Raw genomic sequence first — 21,847 nt, 5'->3', positions numbered from 1 at the left:
CGAAGGGACGTTTCTTGGTTTTCCAAGCACTCGAGTGCTTTGCATTTTCGAGACGCGTCCTTTCGACTTGGGCCATAAGTCTAACGCGTCCGTTATTCCTATCCTGATTATACACAACTTTTTTTTTCTTTTATTTATTTATTTAAAACAAGTAAATCTCTAACTATGAAGGCAATAACAATGAACAATCAATCTTAAAACGCAGACAAACAAACAAAGTAAACTCAAACGCATTGATAAAATACAAAATGCAAAAGGATTGAGGAAAGAGGAAGTGTCCCTAGAATATATATTGATGTGAACGCAGGGATGCTTCGACGCGAGCTTCAGTTGGCTTCACGTAGTACGAGAGATGACTTTTGACATTTTATGGCATCTTCAAAGTATGGCTTCACTCTTTGGCCATTTACTTTGAATGCATTGGTGCCATCCTCCCGCGTTAATTCTACTACTCCGTGGGGAAAGACTGTTTTAATGATGAATGGACCTGACCACCTTGATTTTAATTTCCTTGGGAACAAACGCAATCGTGAATTGAATAATAAAACTTTTTGGCCAACAACAAACTCTTTCTTACTAATGCATTGGTCATGCCAACGTTTAGTCTTCTCCTTGTAGAGCTTGTTGTTCTCGTATTCGTTCAACCGCCACTCCTCAAGCTCATTGAGCTGAAGTTTGCGTTGATCGCCCGCGGCGTTCAAGTTCAAATTTAGCTTCTTTACTGCCCAAAAAGCTTTGTGCTCCAACTCTATGGGTAAATGACAAGCTTTTCCAAATACTGATGAGTATGGAGACATACCTATGGGGGTCTTGTAGGCAGTCATGTAGGCCCAGAGTGCTTCATCCAGCCTTTGTGCCCAGTCTTTTCGCGATGCGTTGGCAACTTTCTTCAAGATAGATTTTATTTCCCAATTTGATACCTCAGCTTGACCATTCGTTTGTGGGTGGTAGGCGATAGCGATATTGTGCCTAACATTATATTTGGCAAGTAATTTGGAAATGATGCAATTAATGAAATGCGTACCTTCGCCACTTATCAGGGCTCTTGGCGTTCCAAAGCATGTGAAGATCTTCCTGGTAAGAAACAGTCAACACATCATTTCTGGCATAAGCTACTACTTCTACCTACTTTGATACATAGTCTACTGCAAGCAGGATATATTGTTGACCGCATGACAGGGGAAAGGTCCCATAAAATCAATGCCTCAAACATTAAATAATTCAACTTCAAGAATATTGTTCAAGGGAATTGCGTCCCATGATGAAATATTCCCGGTGCGTTGGCAAGGATCAACTTACGAACATACTCCCTCACCTCCTTGAAGAGGGTGGGCCAGAAGTATCTGCTTTGAAGGATCTTCATAGCGGTTCTTTGCCCACCAAAATGCCCTCTGTAAGGAGAGTCATGACACTCAGCCAAGATGCGTTATGTCTCTTCCTCTGGAACGCATCGACGCATTATGGATTCGGGGCCTTGTTTATAGAGAAACGGTTCATCCCAAAAATAAAATTTGCTATCATGTACTAACCGTTTCTTTTGCTGAGAGTTGAGGTTCCCAGGGAATTGCTTGGTAGTTAAGTAATTAACTATGTCTGCGTACCAAGGTTCCCTGCCTTCAACTTTGAATAGGCTTTCATCAGGAAATGAATCTTTGATTTCACTTTCTTGATCTTGCATTTCTTGATTTTCTAACCTGGACAGGTGGTCAGCCACCTGATTCTCAGTTCCCTTTCTGTCCTGAATATCAATGTCAATTTCCTGTAATAGCAGAACCCATCTTATTAATCTTGGTTTCGCGTCCTTTTTACTCATCAGAAACTTTATGGCTGAGTGATCTGTGTAGATGGTTGCTGACGCACCAACTAAATAAGATCTAAACTTTTCCATGCCAAACACTACAGCCAACATTTCTTTTTTCGTGGTTGTGTAGTGTTCCTGGGAGTCGTTCAGTATCTTGGACGCGTAAGAGATGGGATGTATCAAATTTCCTTTCTTCGGCCCCAACATTGTACCTACTGCAACAATGCTGCGTCCAATCAAGTGCTATTAGTACCGGAGCTGTAGTCAACGCATATTTCAATGTTTCAAACACGTCATAGCAGTCGTCATTGAAATCGTAGGGTCGGTTCGCTTCTAGTAATGCGCTCAGAGGTCACGCAATTTGAGAAAATCCCCTAACGAACCTTCGATAGAAGCCAGCATGTCCTAGAAAACTTCGTAGAGCATTAACATCTGATGGTGGTGGAAGTTTAGCTATGACATCTATCTTGGCTTCATCAACTTTCAATCCAGCTTTAGATACTTTGTGGCCTAAGAAAATTCCTTCAGTCACCATGAAGTGACATTTTTCCCAATTCAACATAAGATTTGTTTCCTCGCATCGAGCGAGGATGACCTCCAAATTATCTAAGCATGATTGGAATGAGTCTCCAAAGATTGAAAAATCATCCATGAAAACTTCAACGGTCTTTTCCAAGAAGTCAGAGAAGATTTCCATCATACACCTTTGGAATGTTCTAGGTGTGTTGCATAGCCCAAAGGGCATGCGTCTGAACGCAAACGTTCCAAAGGGACAAGTAAATGTTGTCTTTTCCTGATCTTCTGAGTTAATCAAATTCTGGTTATAACTAGAGTATCCATCAAGGAAACAATAAAATTCTTTTCTAGCCAGTCTGTCAGGCATTTGGTCAATGAAAGGAAGGGGGAAGTGGTCTTTCTTGGTTGCCACATTGAGCTTCCTATAGTCCATACAGATGCGTCAGTCTGTGACAGCCCTTGAAGGTATGAGCTCATTATTGCTATTCACTATCACAGTTGTTCCCCCTTTCTTGGGAACGCATTAGGCTGGGCTTACCCAGCTGCTGTCGGACATAGGATAGATCACTCCTGCGTCCAACCATTTCAAGATTTCTTTCTTGACCACTTCCTTCATTATGGGGTTCAGCCTTCTTTTAGGCTCAATCGATCCTGACTTCCCTTCTTCCAGCCTGATTTTATGCATGCAATAAGATGGGTTGATGCCATGGATATCCACTAGCGTCCAACCTATTGCACGCATGTACTTTTGCAGCATCTGCAAAAGAGAGTGTTCGTTAGGCTCAGTAAGATTCGCGGAAATAATTACAAGTAAAGTTTTATTTGTTCCAAGGAAGGCATATTTTAGGTGACTAGGTAACGGTTTCAACTCAAGTTCTGGTGGTTCCTCTTGTGATGGACGCGTTGGTTTTGTCCGCTGCTCACTCAGACTTGGTGGCTCAGGTTCTTTCATGCTTTCCTCCAACGTAAGGACCTCGCACACTTGGGTCACTTCTTCTTCAAGCAACTCTATATTGTACAGTTGACATTCCTCACTGTCCGGGAATTTTAATGCGTTTAACACATTAAACTTCACTTCTTGATTGTCTACATGCATAGTTAATTCTCCTTTATGCACGTCTATTAAAACTTTCCCAGTGGCTAGAAAGGGGCATCCAAGGATAATTGGTACATCCCTATCTGCTTCATAGTCCAAGGTGATAAAATCTGCTGGAATATGAAGTTGTCAACTTTTACCAGAACGTCTTCAATCTTTCCTTCAGGGTACTTAATTGTTCTGTCAGCGAGCTGAAGAGTAACAAAAATGGGTTGTGCTTCACTAATTCCCAATTTCTTGAAGATTGAGAGTGGCATGAGATTATTGCTTGCTCCCAAATCGCATAACGCATGTCCCACATCCAATTCTCCTATCGAGCACGGAACTATAAAGCTCCCAAGGTCCTTCTGTTTCTTGGGTAGACTGTTGCTTATTAACGCATTGCACTCCTGCGTTAGCGCAATTACCTCTATCTCGCTGACTCTCCTTTTCTTCGTCAAAGTATCCTTAAAAAATTTGACATATTTTGGCATTTGCTCCAGAGCTTCTACAAGTGGAATATTGATATGCAATTGCCTCAAGAGTTCAAGAAAACGCATAAATTTTTGTTCATCGTTCTTCTTCATCAAGCGTCTAGGGAATGGTGCGTTCAACGGCACCGTAGGTTTTCCCGCGTTAGACATGCTTGGCTCTGCATGGCTTGTTGTTTCAGGCATTCTTTCTTCTTGATCTTCTAATGCCATTGAACGTGTGTTGCATTCTTTTGAAGGACTGTTGTTTCTTGGATTCATTCTTCTTTCTTCAAGAGCTTTGCCACTTCGCAATGTCACCGCGTGGCATTGCTCCTTTCCATTGTTGTTTCCAGGAGTTTCAGTGTTGCTAGGCAAAACTCCAGGCTGCCTATTCTTCAACTCGCTCGCTATCTGCCCTACCTCTATCTCTAGGTTTCTGATAGACGATGTCTGGCTTTTCAGCAACGCGTCATTCTGGGCAATATACTCCTTTAATAAGTTTTCAAACGGAGATCCTGACTCGACACCTGACCTCCTCTATTAAAGGAATGTTGGTGTGGCTGATGCATTGGTTGGAATGCAGGCGGCGGTCCTTGCCTTTGTTGTTGGTTCGCCCCTTAGTAGTGCTCTTGTTGATTTCCTGTCCAAGAAAAATTTGGATAGTTCCTCCATCTAGGATTATATGTATTGAAAAATGGGTTGTTTTTAATAAAGCATACTAATTACGGATTTTGTGGGCAATCAGCATAGGAATGGGGATCTCCACAGCCCACACAGCTAACCATGGGCTGCCCGAATGCTTTTACCTAATTCACCTTCTACTGATTTAATGCGTTCCCTAGCGATATGTTCTGCAAAAGGTTGGTCATCGTAGCCACTTGTGCAGATAGTGTGGCTATTGCGTTGGAATCGGTAGAATTAACATTCTGAGATCTCTTCTTCCTGTCAGCTCTTGCGTCATACGAATCGTCCACCCATTCCATGTTGTGCTTAGCAATGCGGACTAATATCTCCTTAGCTTCAGTGTAAGATTTATCCATAATTCCACCAACTGCAGTTGCATCGGCTGCCGTCTGCGATGCTTTGTTTAATCCACCATAAAAAGTCTCCATCTAGATAGTTAGTGGTAATCCATGGTTTGGGCAATTTTTTACCAATCTCTTAAAATGCTCCCATGCGGCGCTTAAGGTTTCAGCTTCTTCTTGCTCAAAGTTCATAATCTCTCGACGCCTCATTGCGTTGGTGGTGGGTGGGAAGTATTTTTGCATAAATTTCTCCACCAACTTGTCCCAGGTTGTGATTTCACCAGGCTCCAATGAGCTTACCCATTGTTTTGCTTTATCACGCAAAGAATAGGTGAACAAAGATAGCCTGATCGCTTCTGGGGTGATTCCACGAATCACAAATGAGTTACACATTTCCAGGAAACGTTTCATGTGGGCGTGAGGATCTTCTCCATGACCACCCTCAAATGGTCCAGCAATTTGGAGCATTTGAATCATTACAGATTTCATCTCGAACCTCGTCCCATCTAGCGTTGGGTATATGATTCCTGGTGAGAAATCATACAATACAGGGGACGCATACTCCCTCATGGGACGCATGCTACTGTTCGCCATTAGGATCGGATTTTGCGCAGCATGAGCTAGTTGTTGAGCTAAGTTCTGAGTTGCCTGTTCGTCCGCCATTACTTGTTTCTTGTTCTGTTGTCTGAGAAGTTGTTACCTTAACCTTCGACGACGATTAGATCGGTTTCTACGTCGGAAGGTTCTTTCAATCTCGGGGTCGTATATAAGTTCAGGAGTGCTCTCACTGCTCATAAATGTTAACAGCTTAGGCTCAGCTCGTAATACTCCCTCGACTAAAGTGTTCCTACAAAAAATACAAGCAAAATTTTTTGTTAGTTTTGTTTCTGAATCCCCGGCAACGACGCCAAAAACTTGTTCGTTGCTATCGTGATTCGTGCTAGGAGTGTATTGTATAAAATAAATTGGAAAAATAAGTTCTAAGTATAAATGATGCGTTGATGCTTTAGTGCGTTTATGTATTCGTAACGCGTTGACGCGTTAGAGATGTACAATAGAACGCTTGACACTCCACTATTAACGTTCAAGTTTTCCCAAATCAGACCCAAGTATAAATCCAATTTAGGTTATTGGTAAGTCTAGGGTCGAACTCAGGGATTCAGGTTAAGCTAACGCAGACCTTGCGTCGTAGCTGTTGTAGGGATTTCCTAAATGTATGAAGGAATGTGTTATTTACACTGAGGTGTTGTGCTTGTGTAAGAAGATACAAACGAGTTGAGTAGAGAATGATGGGTCGTGTGGAAATAGATTTTAGTGCAAGTGGTATGCATCGATCTAAGATGAGTGTACACGAACTAAAATGTGATGAATGAGATGATTTGTTTATCTTTTATGCGTTAGACTTTATTCAACACTTCTCAATGTGAATAATATACAAAACCTATCTCTAGGATGCATGTGTCAAACACAGGATGAAATAAACACCAGTAAGTCTATCTCTAGATGTACTAGGCGTTCTACTTAATGCGGACTTATTTATTCTCTCGAATAGTCTAAGCTAAAGATGCTTTTACCAGTTGATCAAGTTGGCTTAGGCATTTGAAATGAAATTTTGCATGAAGTATAGATTGATCAAACATAAACAAGAAATAAATAATGGCAAAGTGTGATGGATCAAATATATTAATTTTATAAAGAAGCAGATTGTCTTTACAAAAGCAATATTTAATCAGATGAAAGTACGAAAGCGATAAATGAGATGAAAGGAACTGAGTCAAGCCACATAGTACAATCTCTTGTATCTTTTTGGCTCAATTCTAGTTGTGTACAATCACTTGTATAGAAATTGGATGAAATGTCTCTCTCAAGCTCGGCTTTCTCCGCTCCTTGACCGACAGTGATGATGGTTCTCTTCCGTTCTGCTCTTCTTGGCACCACAGCACAACTTCTAAAGATCTAAACTACGACTATGCTAATACTGAGAGTGAGAACTTGAATTTTCTAAACTTTGAACTCTTGAGGGATTTCATCTATTTATAGGCATTGGTCATCTCCAGCTTGGTGATGGGCAGCATTAAAGTCCATACCCTGGTCAGCCGCCTGACACTCAGAAGCTTTTCAGACGTCGCCTACTACAGGTGCCTATGCTTGCAAGTGGTGATTTGACACAAACAGCCTGAATCAATTAATCTTCTTTGCGTTGAATCCCTCCGACGCATGGCCCATGCATTAGAACTTTTCCTGCGACACTTCTTAATCATGCATTAGCATTAACCTTTTGTTGAAATCCTACAATATAATGAGTTAGTGCCGCAGTATTTTAGTAATAAACATTCTTTTACATGAGTTTTCTAATGTTTGAGTAATTCCATGCGTTTGTTCTAAAAATGAAGAGAATTTATTATTAAAAATCTTAGTTGTTCCAACTTAAAAGCCAAAATAACTTGTATTTCTAAAGTTATCACCACCCCCAAATTTGAACAATGCTTGTCCTCAAGCATTCCATAAATAATTCTTTGTTATCTCCCTTGTCTTTAATGTGCAGAATTCGCCTCTCATCATATTCAATTATAAGCTTGAGACAAGAGTTTGGAAAATATAACGCAGATTGACTCTTTTCTAAAAGGAATAATGTTTAGTTTCAGATGCAACAAGCCTTTCATCAACGACTCCTTTTGTTTCTCAGAACTTTCCCCTTTTTTCCAAAACAAGCAATGCGTTAGATGCTTTTTAAAATAGATGTTGGATAAAAAGAAAAAAAATATATATGAATTTTCAATTACCCATGCGTTGTTCCAGGTATCCCCTTTCGTTTTGGCTTGCCCCCACAGGTGTCATGCGAGCATCCAACTACAGGTGAGAACCCTTCACAACTAAACTCATATCTAATATTCATGCGTTTCAAGATACAACTTCTTTAGACTAGATAGAGGAGTTTTATGGGACGTATTGGTCTAGGAGACTTAACTTCGTTTTGGTTTTCCCCCATGGGTGTCATGCAAGCGTCCAACTACGGCTAAGTGCCTTTTCCAATTTTAACTCATGCCACTTTGAGGTTTTTCTTTTAGAGAAATGATAGAGGAGTTGCGTTTAACATTTTTTTTTCTATTTTGTTCCCTTTCTTTTTGATGTACTCATTTAATGCGTCTTAACTTGGATTTTTCTCATCCCCAAATTTGGAGATGAGCTAAATCCTCATTGCTAAAAGAGAAACAAAATTTTGAAAAGGTTTTGAGAATTCCGAAAGGAGTTTTGATTTAGAGCTTGCATGCGTTAGAAAGAAAACATGTAGTTTTTTTAGAAAAGTTCAGGTTTTGTTGATTTTCCTAACGCCTACTCTATAATTAAGTTTAATAATGAAAGAATTAAGTTTAACAATTAAAAAAAGTTATACAAATTTGGCATCAACAGAGTCAAAAGTACGATTTTATGTCAGTTGAGTTATACTAATTTTAGCATTGTTTGTCCAACACATAAATTAGAACATTGGATTACAAATTTTTCATTCATGAATTTTACAAATTTTTCATTCATGAATTTTAGTTTTGTAAGCCAAATATAATTTTGTGCTTTACTTAAACTGGTAATTTGAAATAATAGAAGTACAAAAGTATTCAAAACTCATCTCAAAGATTTGTACATTCGAATATTTACAAATTTCAAGCTTGTAAATTATGCAAACCTTCTAAAACTCATTCTTCTAAATAATACAAACATAAATCATAAGAATCTAAGGGCTTCCCAATTCCAAAATTTTTTTTAGACTTTAAACAAAAAAAATTTATAAGCGAACTCGTGTACCGGGTTCGCTTGATTAAATGAACTCGTGTACCCGGTATACGAGTATGCCATATGGAAATCGTGTACCGGGTACACGATTTCACTATCCTAAATCTGTCGATACTTAAAGCATTATTTTAAAAAAAAAAAAAAAAAAAAAAAAAAAAAAAATCTCATCACTGTATTAAACTTTGATGCACGCATTATAGGCAAGTAATATTCACTATATTGAATGAAGAGTTGTTAATTATATTCTTTTTATATATCAGTACATATTTCTAACTGTAATTCATTTTAAAAGAAATGTGTGTATATATATATTTAGATAGGATGGGAAGTTCTTTTCAATACAATAACAAATATTGAAGGGTAAGTTACAGGAAGGGAACAATTGGAATATTTGACTCAGATTCAATCTCATAAATAATCTTTGACCAAAAAGAGTCAAACTTTCAATTAATGTTTTTTAATCCTAACTATTATTCTAAAATATAAAGAGTTTATTTTTTATATAAAAAAAAAAAACTTCCAAACACAATTCTTCCTTTTTTTTCTCCTTATGTCATTTTTTTAAATGCTAATTGTCCCCTTTTAATTAAAAATTCTATCAAGATTCTTATTTTCTCAATTCTATTAAAAATAGAACTAAAAGATGAGAATATATTAAGCCAAAGTTAATACGATACATAAGACATCTATTACCTATCACTTTTTTTCTAAGCTGAAGAGTTCAAATATCTCCTTCTCTCTTTATATATATTTTCATAATTCTTTTAATTTGAAGAAAGGAGTTGTAAATATAACTTTATTGCCCATTTTTTCCAGATCATTGATGGGCTTATGTTAGGCCCAACCCAACCGATTATTGGGCCATAAAAATAGAAGCCTTTGCCATATGGGCTGACGTTTGGGCCACCTTATCAGTTTCTCGAGATAAGTGTAGAGAGATTTTCGTAATTCGATTTTTTTTTTCTATTTTGCAAAGATATTGTAATTAAAATGTGGGGTGAGCGAATCGAATCTCAAACCAATAGTACGAGTACTATGTCAGTTGAGTTATGGCTCTAACCTTTTATATACTACTTTTTCAAGAAATTATTAAAGACTAATGGTTTTAGACCACTAAAATATTCGTGAGATAGATATTTTAAATAATCATAATATTTATGAGTGAGAAGTTACAAAATATATTTCAAATGTATGGATTAAGTAGTTGGGTGCTAAAGTGATGTTACAATCCAATAATCATTTGTATGTACTCCATTCTTTAAGGTTGAAGACTTAATATTTAATCACCACAATTGTTGTACTACAAAAAGTGTTTATGAGAGTGAGATGTTGAACTTGCATTCAATAATGTTAGAAGTGGGCAGATACATATATTGTGTTATTTAATCTTGTTGGACTCGGATCTCGTTCACATTGAGTTGCTCTACAAATGCCTAGTGTCATCGATCTACAGCTTACCTGCCTTTAGTTTGGTCTTGATCTAATCGGAGTTGACTTATGTAAAAGATCTTCACACTGGTGTGGTGCTGAGCCTACTACACTTTGATGCTTAAATTAGTATAGGGAGTGAATAAATTCAGCTAAGCACTTAAGGTCGACTCTCTTCTTTTGAGATTATTTACCCTCTTCGTGAGGTGGTTTCAATGGGGCTATTTATAAGTTTGTCATCTAACACATGCCCACAGTTGCAGGTGATGGTGAGTAATGTTAGGGATATTTCTGATGCTAGTGGTTGCATGGTATCAATCTGGCATCGACTCATTTATTTCGTGATTGACATATATTTACCAACTCGACCTGTTGGTCCAAACTTCGAGGTACTGACATTTCCCTTCAAGGACATATACCCTTCTATGCTCTTTTTTCGATATCCTTTTAGTTTGGACTTGTCTTGGACAATTCTCAACAAATAATTTATATAAAAAATTAAGTTTCACGATACTTATTTCAATATTTTCAACTGATGAGATATTTAGTCTAGTTTAAAATTTGAGATTCTTTTAGAAAAGAAAACTGGAAGTTTGAGCCTATCCCTATCCATGGGATAGTCTTGATATCATTTTGCTTCAACGAGGAAAAAAACCTCCAAAAAATTTGAGATGTTCATAACAGGTAACATAAATGTTCTAAATAAGTTAGTATTTAAATATAATACTTTTATTTTATATGCACTCAAATAATTTTGCAGTAAAAATTAGAACACCCAACTTGTATAAATAGTTTTGTTTGGTAAAAATTTAATTTTTTTTTTTGTAAGTACACTGTGAGTTGAAGTATACTAATTTTAACGTGAAAATTTAAATCTATAATTTTATCATCATTCGTTAAATTTTATTTAAGACAATACAATTTAATACTAATTATTGTACCAAAAGATTTTTTTTTCTTTAAAAATTATATACCTTTTACTTTTTAGTACGATTAAATAGAAATCAAATCTCTAATTGGAATGTAGGTTAATTAATCCAAGTTCAGGCTTAGAAAAATATACTTTACAATGAGAAAAAAAAATTATTGTGTAAGACATTCGAACTGTAATTAAAAATTAAAAAATATAGATGGTTACTATTCAAAATAAAAATTTGGTATTTACCAACTCGATCCCTAGATTCTTTAAGTTGTGGCTTATAAGTTTTTTAATTTTAAAACACTAACTAATAAAACTATGAAATTTTAAATATTGTGTATTGTGTGTCCTTAACCATTAATTAATATTTTTTATATAATGTAAAAATTGAATAACTTATTTGATGCAAAATTAGGACTTTCAATACTTATATACTTTAGCAATGATGCTGAAATTAAAAATCTAAATCTTTTTAGATATTCTAATTAAGAGTTGGATTTTCATCTCATTATTAAAATATATAATATTTGAAAATGAGTATTTAACGAAAAATTAAGATTAAAAATTTTTTAAATTGAGAGACCATATTCAAATAAAACTCAAATGTCAAAAAGGTAAAATTACAACTTCTGAATTTTGAAACCAATTCAAAAATTAATTTTTTGAAATATAAAGACCGAATAGAAATGAATTCTCCGGACGAAAAATATATTTTTACCATTTTTTAGATATTGTAAGGAAAAGGTAACTTCATTAAAGTACAAAGATAACTCCGACGTGGCAGTATACTATTGGATGCCTTGGATCACCATTCTTTATCGGTACTCCTTCCCGCACCAAATCAAAGAAGAAACAATGGGGAAGACGAAGAACTGGAATTTGCGAACAATCCGTCTACAATAAAATTGAGAAGTGTTCTTCCGCAAAATAAAAATTTTCCGATCAAATTTCGTTTCATTTCCCGGCGATCACAATCCCAAACCCTAACCCTAGGGTTTTCCTTCACTGTATCACCATTTTCTCTCTACTTTCCCGAGAACTAAACAGTCTCTCCCACAACCATCTTCAACCCCTTTCTCTTTTACTTTTTGTTTTCCAGCGCAAAAGCGATTGAGTTTCTCCATTTGTTAGAATTCCGCCATTAATTTAACAGCATGTGCTTCCCACTACAGTTTCTGATGCCAAATTAGGGTTTCTTTCATTTCGGAGCTTTTCCATGTAATCGACAGGGAGGGCTTGCTTGAGACGTCGATTTTCCTATGGATTTTGTCGAACTGGAGGCGATCGAAGGCCTCCGATGGTCATGGAACTCGTGGCCGGTTTCCAAAGCTGAATCGTTGGCTCTCCTAATCCCTCTCAGTGTTATGTGTACGCCATTGATGCAATCCGTCGAACTCCCTACACTTTCTTATGAGCCTCTCCTGTGTCTTAAATGCGGTGCTGTTTTGAACCCCTATGCTCGTGTTGAATACACATCTCGCATTTGGTTCTGCTCCTTTTGCTACCAGAAGAATTCTTTCCCTCGTTCTTATGCTGATATTGGTGAGACTAATCTTCCCGCTGAGCTTTTTCCGACTTACAGTACGGTGGAGTATGCGCCCGGTAGAAAGATCGAGAGCCCTGTTGCGAATTCTGGCTCCAATGTGAATATGAGCCGTAATTGGGCGAGAAATCATTCCTCTTCTTCTCTTTCAGCATCACCTTCTTCATCGTTGCCGGCTGGAGATTCCCGTGGAAATGGACCGGCTTTCGTGTTCGTTATTGATAATTGTAATGTAGAGAAGGAGCTTCAAGCACTTAAAAATGAGTTATTACTCGTTGTGGAACATCTGCCGGAGAATGCTTTAGTGGGCTTGATTTCTTTTGATTCAATGGTTCATGTTTATGACCTTAAATTTTCTGAGTGCTCAAGGGTCGTCCTCTTTCCCGGGGAACGTGAGCTTTCGTCACTTCAGGTATTTTGAATGTTTGAATCTAATCTCTGCTTTTTTCTTCTATCTTTTTGAGTATCTGATACTATTTACTGCACAATGTAGACACCATCTTCTAATGTAGAGTTACTATGTTTAGTTAGTGAGGTTTAAGAGATGTTCAATTGTTTTTGGAGTTTGAGGGACATTGTTTTGATACCTTGCTTTGATTTTGAACCCCTCAGACCCAACAATTGTTGGGGATTTATGGGATGAAGCAGTTGCAGCTGGGAAAGACACCGGTTGTTCCAGCACAGGGATTTTTATTGCCAATATCTGATTGTGAGTTCAACATCACCACTGCAATTGAAGAGATGAAGACTTCACATAACATACCTGGCCATCGACCTCAGAGGGCTACCGGTGCTGCAATATCAGCTGCGGTTGCACTTCTTGAAGGATGCCGAGCGAATTCTGGTTCTCGTGTCATGGTTTTCACCTCTGGTCCTGCAACTGTAGGTCCGGGGATTGTTGTCAATTCGGATCTCTCTTACTCTATCAGAACTCACGGAGACATTCTTAATGGTCAGGCTCCTTACTTTCGAAAATCTAGTAGTTTCTATAAGGAAATGTCACAGAGGTTGTGTAATGGATCTATCGTTCTCGATCTTTTTGCCTGCTCTCTTGATCAAGTTGGAGCAGCGGAGCTAAAAGTCCCTGTTGAAAACTCTGGTGGATTCATGATGTTAGGAGAATCATTTGAATCGAATCAATTCAAAAAGTGCTTGCGGCATATTTTTAGCCGAGACAAAGATGGTGATCTGAACATGTATTTTGATGCAACTATCGAGTTAGTAACCTCAAAAGATGTAAAAATTTGTGGTGCCCTTGGACCATGTATATCTCTTCGTAGAACTAACAGTTCGGTGAGTGACAACGAAATTGGTGAAGGTGGTACTTACATTTGGAAGCTGAATACACTGTCCAGTAAAACCTGCATTTCCTTTTTCTTCCAAGTGAGTGAGGTGCAGAAAGTTCAACCTGGATCCGCTTTCTTCATTCAGTTTATAACAAAATACAGAAAAGGAAACCTGGCGGTCCGGAAAAGAGTGACCACTGCCGCTAGGAGATGGGTTGCAAATCATTCACCAGAAATCAAGGCTGGGTTTGATCAAGAAGCAGCAGCTTCGGTGATGGCTAGGCTTGCTATTCATCGAGCAGAAACGTGTTATGCTCGGGATGTTATCAGATGGCTTGATGACACATTGATCCGGTTTGCCTCGAAGTTTGGTGACTATATACAAGAGGATCCTTCGACTTTCCGTTTATCATCCAACTTCTCCTTGTACCCTCAATTTATGTACTACTTAAGACGGTCCCAGTTTATTGATGTCTTCAACAGTTGTCCTGATGAAACTGCTTTCTACCGATTAATGTTAAACCGAGAGGGAGTCATTGGTTCACTTATCATGATTCAACCTACCCTTTTCCTCTACTCTTTTGATGGACCTCCTGTTCCTGTACTCCTAGATATTCGATCCATTTCCCCAGATGTGATTTTGTTATTTGACTCCTACTTCTATGTTGTTATTCATTATGGTTCCAAGATTTCTCAGTGGAGGAAGCTTGGTTACGATAAGGACCCGAATCTCGAAAACTTGAGGAAGCTACTAGAGGCCCCAGAGCTTGATGCTGAACAATTGATCGCCGAACGTATTCCAGTCCCTAAGCTTATAAAGTGTGACCAACATAGTAGCCAAGCACGGTTTCTTCTTGCTAAGTTAAACCCGTCTGTTACGCAGAACTCAACTTACAAGGAGGGATCAGACATAATCTTTACAGATGATTTAAGCTTGGAGGTTTTTATAGAACACCTACAAATTCTGGCAGTGCAGGGCTGAAGAAGGGTGGCATTAGTAGTTTGTTAGAAGGATGTTGTTACTTTATACACTGTTGAGAAAAAGTACAAAGGAGCTATGCTTTTGTGTTGATTGAGGGTTGTATTTTACCCATTTTCTTCATAGTTGATGAAATGTAAATAACTGGTTTCTTATCCTACTCCATACCAGATGAGTTTCAGCCATTATTCAGCTAAAGAGCCTGGTGAGAATTTTTTTTCAATGGAGTTGGAAGGGTGTAAGTTACATACAATACAATGCTTGTCTTGTTGATTAGTGAGTAAAAACTTCAGGGAGTTTCTTATAGAAAACAAACTTTAAGAGATCAAGGCTTTTGTTAGGTCACATTCTATTTTGTAATCCCTAATTAGCCAAGAGTCAACATTATTTCAAAACTCTATTTATTATAGTATTTATTATTTATTACCATTTTTAGAATTTTACATTTGACATTTTTTTATTATTTGTTATAGGATTTACTATTTCCTCCTCAAACTAAAATATTTTACACCTCAAACACATATCATTATAACTCAAACTAAAATAATCTACAACTTAAATATAAATTATTATAACCTAACCATCATAATTTAGTACTATAATAACAATTTCTTGTCCCAAATGTCCCCTTAACTTTTGAAAACTATGTTTGTTTTCTAACAATTTCTTATTATTTTCATATTTCCTATTTAAACGAAAGTTTGAAAAGCTATATTTTTCTTGTTTTTAAAATTTAGTTTTGATTTTGAAAAACTCATAAAAGATAGTCTAACAAAATATAGAAATCAAGTGATGCTTATAGATAAATAATTACCTGATGAGGCTTATTTTATTTTATTTTTTGATGTGTTATTTCATATATTCATACAATCGATCAAATGAAACACAAAAAGACTGAGTTTATACTCTAAATTTATAGGGTGAGTGATTGAAATCATAAATGAATGATTTTATGACTGAAAATTCTAAACTTTTATAAGGGAATTAATTTATGCATTCTCAGTTATTTACAGCTATTTTAGTTTCTTTTTTACATTATTAAGTGCTACTTAAATAACTTCGTTTTTCTTTTAAATTCTACAACATAATAAAAATAATTGTTATATAATTCTGGAAAATAGGGAAAGGAGAGAAAATGAAAAGCTGAAATCTGCTGCTATTTACTTGATTCAAACATCTCTCTCTAATATTTCATTCATATCGTTAAAATCATCATCCACAATATGTTAGGAACGGTTTGGTAGACAATTCAGATTCTATTTTATGTTTTCAAATTTACATAGTTAAATGAATATGTTTTTAATAGGAATCTTAAAAGTAACATTTTTGTGTTTTCAGTATATCCAAATTTTGGATTTGATATTTTAAAATGTAGAATTATACTAAAAAAATAAAAACTTTAATAAATATAATATTTCAGGTTATAAACTCAATTATTTTTACGAAATTAAAATATAATATATTATATATTATATGATATTGCATAATAATAATTATAAATTTATTTAACATAAAACAAGTCCATAAATTAATTAGTCGTATAGCTTATAAATATATCATCAAACACATTTCAAAATTTTGTTTAAATTAAAATTTAAATTCATATGCTACCAAATATATATCTAAAAACATGAACTATAATTTTCTTTTCATTGAATTATTTGTTTCTAAATTTCTATTTTCAAATTACCTACCAAATAAATCCTTATTAATTGAGCATATCTTAATGGATAAGGTGCTTCATTCATTCGATTCCTCGCTCTCTAATTATTGAACACAAAAAATGATTTACTGCTAAAAAGTAGAAACTAGTTAGTTTATTAATTTAGAATGGTAAGACTAACATTTTCTTTGTTTCTATTTTTTTTTTCATATCTTACACTAAGGAGTTCATGAGATGGATTGGGTGGAAAGATGATGATTCTCTGTCCAAAATTTCTAGGCTCGAGTTTGTTTTTTAAGCTTAATTAAAAAAATAAATTATTTAAAAAATTAAAATTAGATAGGTAATTGTCCACAAAAATCGTCCATTTAATTGGTTAATTTCGCAGGAAAAACTCAATTTCCACACCCTATCATTCTGCACCTAATTAAATGTAGATGCTCATCGATTGAAATAAATATTAGAAAAATGGACCAATCTAGCAAAATAGCCTAAGCTAATTGAGATGAAATGATCGAATTCTATCTTTTGAAATTAGAAGTTGGATCTTTATGTATTTATAATTCTTGTCCTCAAATTAAAAAGAAAAAAAGAAAAAAAGGTAATTGGATGAATTTAAAATAGTTCGACCATGTGAAAGAATAAATGTAGTGAGGGGTGTAGAAGTGAGGACGTGGAATCCTATGCCTTGTGAAGCTCAAAAGCGAATGCGTAGGCAATCAAACTCACTTACGTGGACGCTATTCATTTTTCAACTTTACATTCAATATAATGAAATGAGATGCTTTTTGTGCGACCTGCTTCTTCGTATACATCAATTTGAATTAAGAACATGTTTAAATCAGTTGAAAAGTAATATGAAAAACGGACATCAATTGATTATTTTTATTGTTGTTTAACTATTTTTTATAATCGTAATGAGATGTGAGACCTATCTTAAAATTTATAATCAAATCATATAATCTGATTAAAGAATAAAAAAAGTTCAATTTGATTACAGTTGAAAATTACATAGGACCCGCTACCTTGTTACGATATCGTTATCATTATCATTACAGATATTGTTATTATAACAGTATAAAAATTATTAATTTCTCATATTTATTGTTACCTTTATTGTTATTTTTACCGTTACGTTACCATTGCCAGTCAAACATTAATGGTAATGATAACGGTAATAGTAAAATGTGACAGATTCTTAATTCTAAGTAAATGAAATCGAAAGCAATAAAATTATGTTTGGCCTATTACAATTCATTCATCAATGAAATGCCATTCTTTATTACGGTTGGGTAAATGTGCCTAAATTTTAGTTTCATTTCCATCAAATTTCAACCTTTCACATATCATTCTTACAAGTCAAAAAGTGTTGCATAGCTTAACATAAAATATATGTTATTCATTGATAATATTAGAATGACGTTGTGGAAGACTACTAATCTTGAAAGTAAATTCAGCACGATCTCGATGAAAATTGTGTAAGTCAGTTGTTGTTCAAGGTTAACATAATACTCACCTTAAATGTGAGTTAATTTGAGATGGGTTGGAATCAAAAGGGAAAAAATGCTTAAAATCAAAATGGAAATTGAGGAAGAAAATGACGAAACATACATGCTACTTTTTCTAAATATATATATATATATATTTTTTTTCGTTGAAGTATCTAAATATATATATATATATGTTTTATAAATTATAAGTTTAGTTTATGAACTTTCAATTTCATGTATGATAGGTACTTGAAAATTTTTTAACTTTTTAAAATTAATTGGTCATTATATATAAATTTGAATATTATATTTAATAATTTAATCCTAAACTTTTAATTTTGTATTGAGTAGATCGTCCATGATTTTTATTTTAAAACATTAAAAATTTAGAGACTAGAAATAAAAAATTTAAAGATGATGGATACACAAATCTCAAAGTTCGACTAAATTTAGAATTTAGCTATTTTTTGAAAACTTGTAAGGGCTCTTTTATACATTTTTGTTTCACATATAATCTTTTCTATAAATAATTAATAATTAAGCATGCAACTTTTTAACTATCTTATATTTGTTGAAGTCAAAATTTGGATAGGGAAAAACTCATCAAACTTTCATGTGATAAAAATGATAAATTTTAATTCAGGGAAGAACTTAACTTGCAAGACGAAAAAATCTATACAATCATATGGTGTTTACCACACATGCTCCGATACTTAAGAAAGGGTATAAGTATAGTAAGTTGAGAGTTTGAGTATTAGAATAAACTTACTCCTCGCTGGAGCTATCATGTTGTATTCATAGGTGTAAATGACATAGGTTTTCCTTATAGAGTTTTAGAGTTGCATTGGGATTATCCTTTAATTTATTGGGATGGGACATGTGAAGGACGTGCCCCATTTGACATTTTGCTAGGGTCACTAAGGCCGAGCACCTTCCCTTTAGGCCCACTTTAGTTCTAGGATGATCTATTGAGTTAGGACATGTCCCTTAGGTACTTTGTTAGATTGGTTGAGGTTGAGATCGAGCATGCTTGCCCAAGCTAGCCCCCTTATCTAGGCTCATTTTGGTTCTAAGTTGCTACATTCGGCCGAATCTGATTATTTTCCTAACTTTGTTGTTTCTTGATGTCAATTATAAGACTTGGTAAAAGATCAAACCATACTTATAAAATATATATATATATATTCCTACTTTCTAATTTCTCTAATTTTTGTATATAAATGATGATGGGTCAACAAGAAACATGTGAATAAATGTAAAGTAAAGCCCCTAAAACAAGAATCAGATGCCATTGCAGATTGAACAGGAAGAAATTAAAGTCAACTTTAAACTCTCTTCTTTTCCTTTCAAACTCTCAATTTCAATTCTCATAAAATCAATTATTCTTTGTCATTCATGATTCCAATTTGTTTCTTTAATTTTAATTTCAAATTCCAACATACACTAACTATATCAACCTTTTTTACTTTATTTTTTTGTTCATAAATATCAATTTTTTCCAAATGAAATATTATAAATATTAATGTTCATATCTATGTCATTTGGGTCAATTTCTTAATTGCATACAATAATCGTATTTAAATAACTAAATAAGTCAATATGAGCATAACTTAATTTGCATAAGATTGAAGATTCAAATTAAGTTATGTTATGCATTTCTTTTTTCTTTTGAGTTAAATGGTGCAATACGAGAAAACTAAATTTTTTTTTTTAAAAAAAAAAAAAAAAAAAACTACCTTTAAACTTTATCATTTGTTTAAAAAATACTAATTCTTTCTAAAATTGTAATATTAACCTTGAACACTTTCATAAATGTTTCATAACAACCTTTGAGTAGAAATCGTAAACGAAAATAGTCCACTTGGTAAGATTTTGAAAGGAAAAAAGTCACTTTTGAAAAACAAAAAGTCACTTTCATAAATGTTTCAAAATTATCTTGGAAGTATAAATTCTAAATGAAAATAATTATTTGAAAATGTGTAGCGCTGGTGATCTGAGATGAAAATTGGAGACCCAAACATTGTGAAATTATTACAAGCCATCGCTACACCTACTTCAAGTCCCAATTGTTGGGTGGAAATACGATCAAAGTCCTACATCGATTAAATAAAGGGATGATCATGAGTTTATAAGAGAGGATAACTATCTGTAATAGTATGAGGCCTTTTGGGGTGGTTCCAAAAGTAAAGTCATGAGGGTTATATCATATCATTGTGACATGTGGAGGTCCATTGTCCCTAACACCAATTTCGGTCCATTAGGGTAATTCCTTTTAAAGTTAAATTACAAGTTTAATCTCTAGACTTTGAAACTTGTATCTATTTAGTCCAACTTTCAAAACTATGAAGCACATATACTTCATGTGAGGCAAATAATCAGTATCACGCGATTTGACATATCTATTTATATGCGTACATTTTTTTTAAAGAAAAAAGACAAGTAACTAATTTAATCTTTCCCAATCTAAAATTAGGCAACCTGTTTAAAAAACTCACTACTCGAGTCTGAAACTAAAAGAAAAAAAAAAGGGACCAAACCCTAGACTAGAATCATCTAATCTCCATCTTAACATTTGAGTCCTCACAAAGTCCACCAAAATATAAACCATTTGAATATCTTCAAGAATAAGTTCTTCGTTTATCTTCATACTTCTCTCTCTAATATTCTTCTTCTTTCTTTTTTGAAATATGAGTCACTTTTCTATTGCATTTTATTAGTTATTGTACTTCAACATCTTAGATGTTACTTTTTTTGTATTGTATTTCAGTGTTTGTATTTTATTTTATGCTATTGTTATTAACTTCTATGCTAAATTTATCTATATCCTAGATTTTTTTAAAGAAAAAAAATATTTTCAAACGTATCAGTATCCTCATTTTTTAGAAATATATATATTAAAAAAATGATGCATCCTTAGACGTATCCGTATTTTAGTTTTTTAGAAATTGGCAAATCGTCGTATCTGATCATATCGTATCGTGTAGCCATATCTATGTCTGTACTTCATAACTACAAAATTAATCCTCGAACTTTTGTTTTTTGTTTTTAATTTATGAATATACTAGACATAGATTCAAAATATATCCAATTGTGCAATTAATTATTTAAAAATTTGAATTTAATTATTAAGAACTTATTAGTTACAAAATTAAAGTTCAAAGACTTATTAAAAAAAATAGATATATTAGATATTTTTAAAAGCTCAGGAATGGGTTGAATTTGTCAACATTTCAATAATAATATTAATAAAGACAAAATAAATATAAACAATGAAATTAAACTTATAATTTAAGCTTTTTATATTTTAGCCATATGAAAAATTAGAAAGGTGGGTGGAAACTATAAAATTCAATAAATTAATTATTTATGAATGATAAAAATATTCATCTATTCAAATTCAAAATTAAAAGAAATCAATAATTCGATAAAAATAAAGTAAGTTTAGCTAAACGGTAATTGACGTGATATGTTTTTCTAAAAATGAGAGGTTTTATCTCCTAATCCCACGATTGTTTTACTGAAAAATGCCTTCGATAACAAAGAAAATTATTATTGGAAAAATGGTCAAGATCAATTATTTGAAAAATGATTCAAATGCATGCCTACCCAAAAACCACTAAATGCAATGGAGTACTATCGTTCAAATCAATCAATATTCAATCAATTTGATTAACCATTATTTTCAACTTTGAGGAAAAAGAAAAGAAAAAAATCATCAAGAACTAAATAACGTTGATCTCTTATCTCAATTGTCAAATTTGTCCTCTCATGATTGAGGAAAATAAACGAAAGAAAGAAAACTCTTGTGTGTTGTGGTATGACTTATGAAACATTCTTGTACTCTTAACATAAAAAAATGG

At 34.2% G+C, this 21,847-nt stretch overlaps 3 protein-coding genes and 1 non-coding gene across 4 annotated transcripts; 2 read left to right on the top strand and 2 right to left on the bottom strand.

Moving 5' to 3' along the window:
• Nucleotides 1-326: 326 nt before the first annotated feature.
• On the bottom strand, nt 327-2,498 carry LOC150032098 (uncharacterized). The gene is made up of 3 exons (XM_090308388.1): nt 2,185-2,498; nt 1,530-2,027; nt 327-1,074 (listed from the first exon to the last, which is right to left on the bottom strand). The coding sequence occupies exons 1-3, from the start codon at nt 2,496-2,498 to the stop codon at nt 327-329; spliced, it is 1,560 nt and encodes a 519-aa protein (XP_090164514.1).
• Nucleotides 2,499-3,457: 959 nt separating this feature from the next.
• Nucleotides 3,458-4,096, bottom strand: LOC150032097 (uncharacterized). Its single transcript, XM_090308387.1, has one exon. It carries the CDS (start codon nt 4,094-4,096, stop codon nt 3,458-3,460), a length of 639 nt encoding a protein of 212 aa, XP_090164513.1.
• An 897-nt stretch (nt 4,097-4,993) lies between these two features.
• Nucleotides 4,994-5,097, top strand: LOC150032096 (small nucleolar RNA R71). Its single transcript, XR_016525645.1, has one exon. It is a non-coding gene; the product is annotated as a small nucleolar RNA R71 (small nucleolar RNA).
• Nucleotides 5,098-11,872: 6,775 nt separating this feature from the next.
• Nucleotides 11,873-15,032, top strand: LOC120067950 (Sec23/Sec24 protein transport family protein). The gene is made up of 2 exons (XM_039019598.2): nt 11,873-12,981; nt 13,182-15,032. Exons 1-2 carry the CDS (start codon nt 12,286-12,288, stop codon nt 14,835-14,837), a joined length of 2,352 nt encoding a protein of 783 aa, XP_038875526.1. The 5' UTR covers nt 11,873-12,285; the 3' UTR covers nt 14,838-15,032.
• The last annotated feature ends 6,815 nt before the right edge of the window (nt 15,033-21,847 follow it).

This window comes from Benincasa hispida, chromosome 12 (assembly GCF_027475165.1).
Source record: "Benincasa hispida cultivar pf3 chromosome 12, pf3_genome.v1.1, whole genome shotgun sequence".
Taxonomy (NCBI): Eukaryota; Viridiplantae; Streptophyta; class Magnoliopsida; order Cucurbitales; family Cucurbitaceae; genus Benincasa; species Benincasa hispida.
This window is presented reverse-complemented; position numbering and strand designations above follow the sequence as displayed.

Bases quoted from the DNA above. Each gene is read 5' to 3' on its own strand.
- LOC150032098 (XM_090308388.1), bottom strand. From the start codon at position 2,498: ATGGAAATCTTCTCTGACTTCTTGGAAAAGACCGTTGAAGTTTTCATG. The intron at 2,028-2,184 runs GTTCGTTAGGGG...GATTGGACGCAG, and splicing joins CATGCTGGCTTCTATCGAAG to CATTGTTGCAGTAGGTACAA. The intron at 1,075-1,529 runs GTTAGTACATGA...GTTTCTTACCAG, and splicing joins AACTCTCAGCAAAAGAAACG to GAAGATCTTCACATGCTTTG.
- LOC150032097 (XM_090308387.1), bottom strand. From the start codon at position 4,096: ATGGCATTAGAAGATCAAGAAGAAAGAATGCCTGAAACAACAAGCCAT.
- LOC120067950 (XM_039019598.2), top strand. From the start codon at position 12,286: ATGGATTTTGTCGAACTGGAGGCGATCGAAGGCCTCCGATGGTCATGG. The intron at 12,982-13,181 runs GTATTTTGAATG...TGAACCCCTCAG, and splicing joins GTGAGCTTTCGTCACTTCAG to ACCCAACAATTGTTGGGGAT.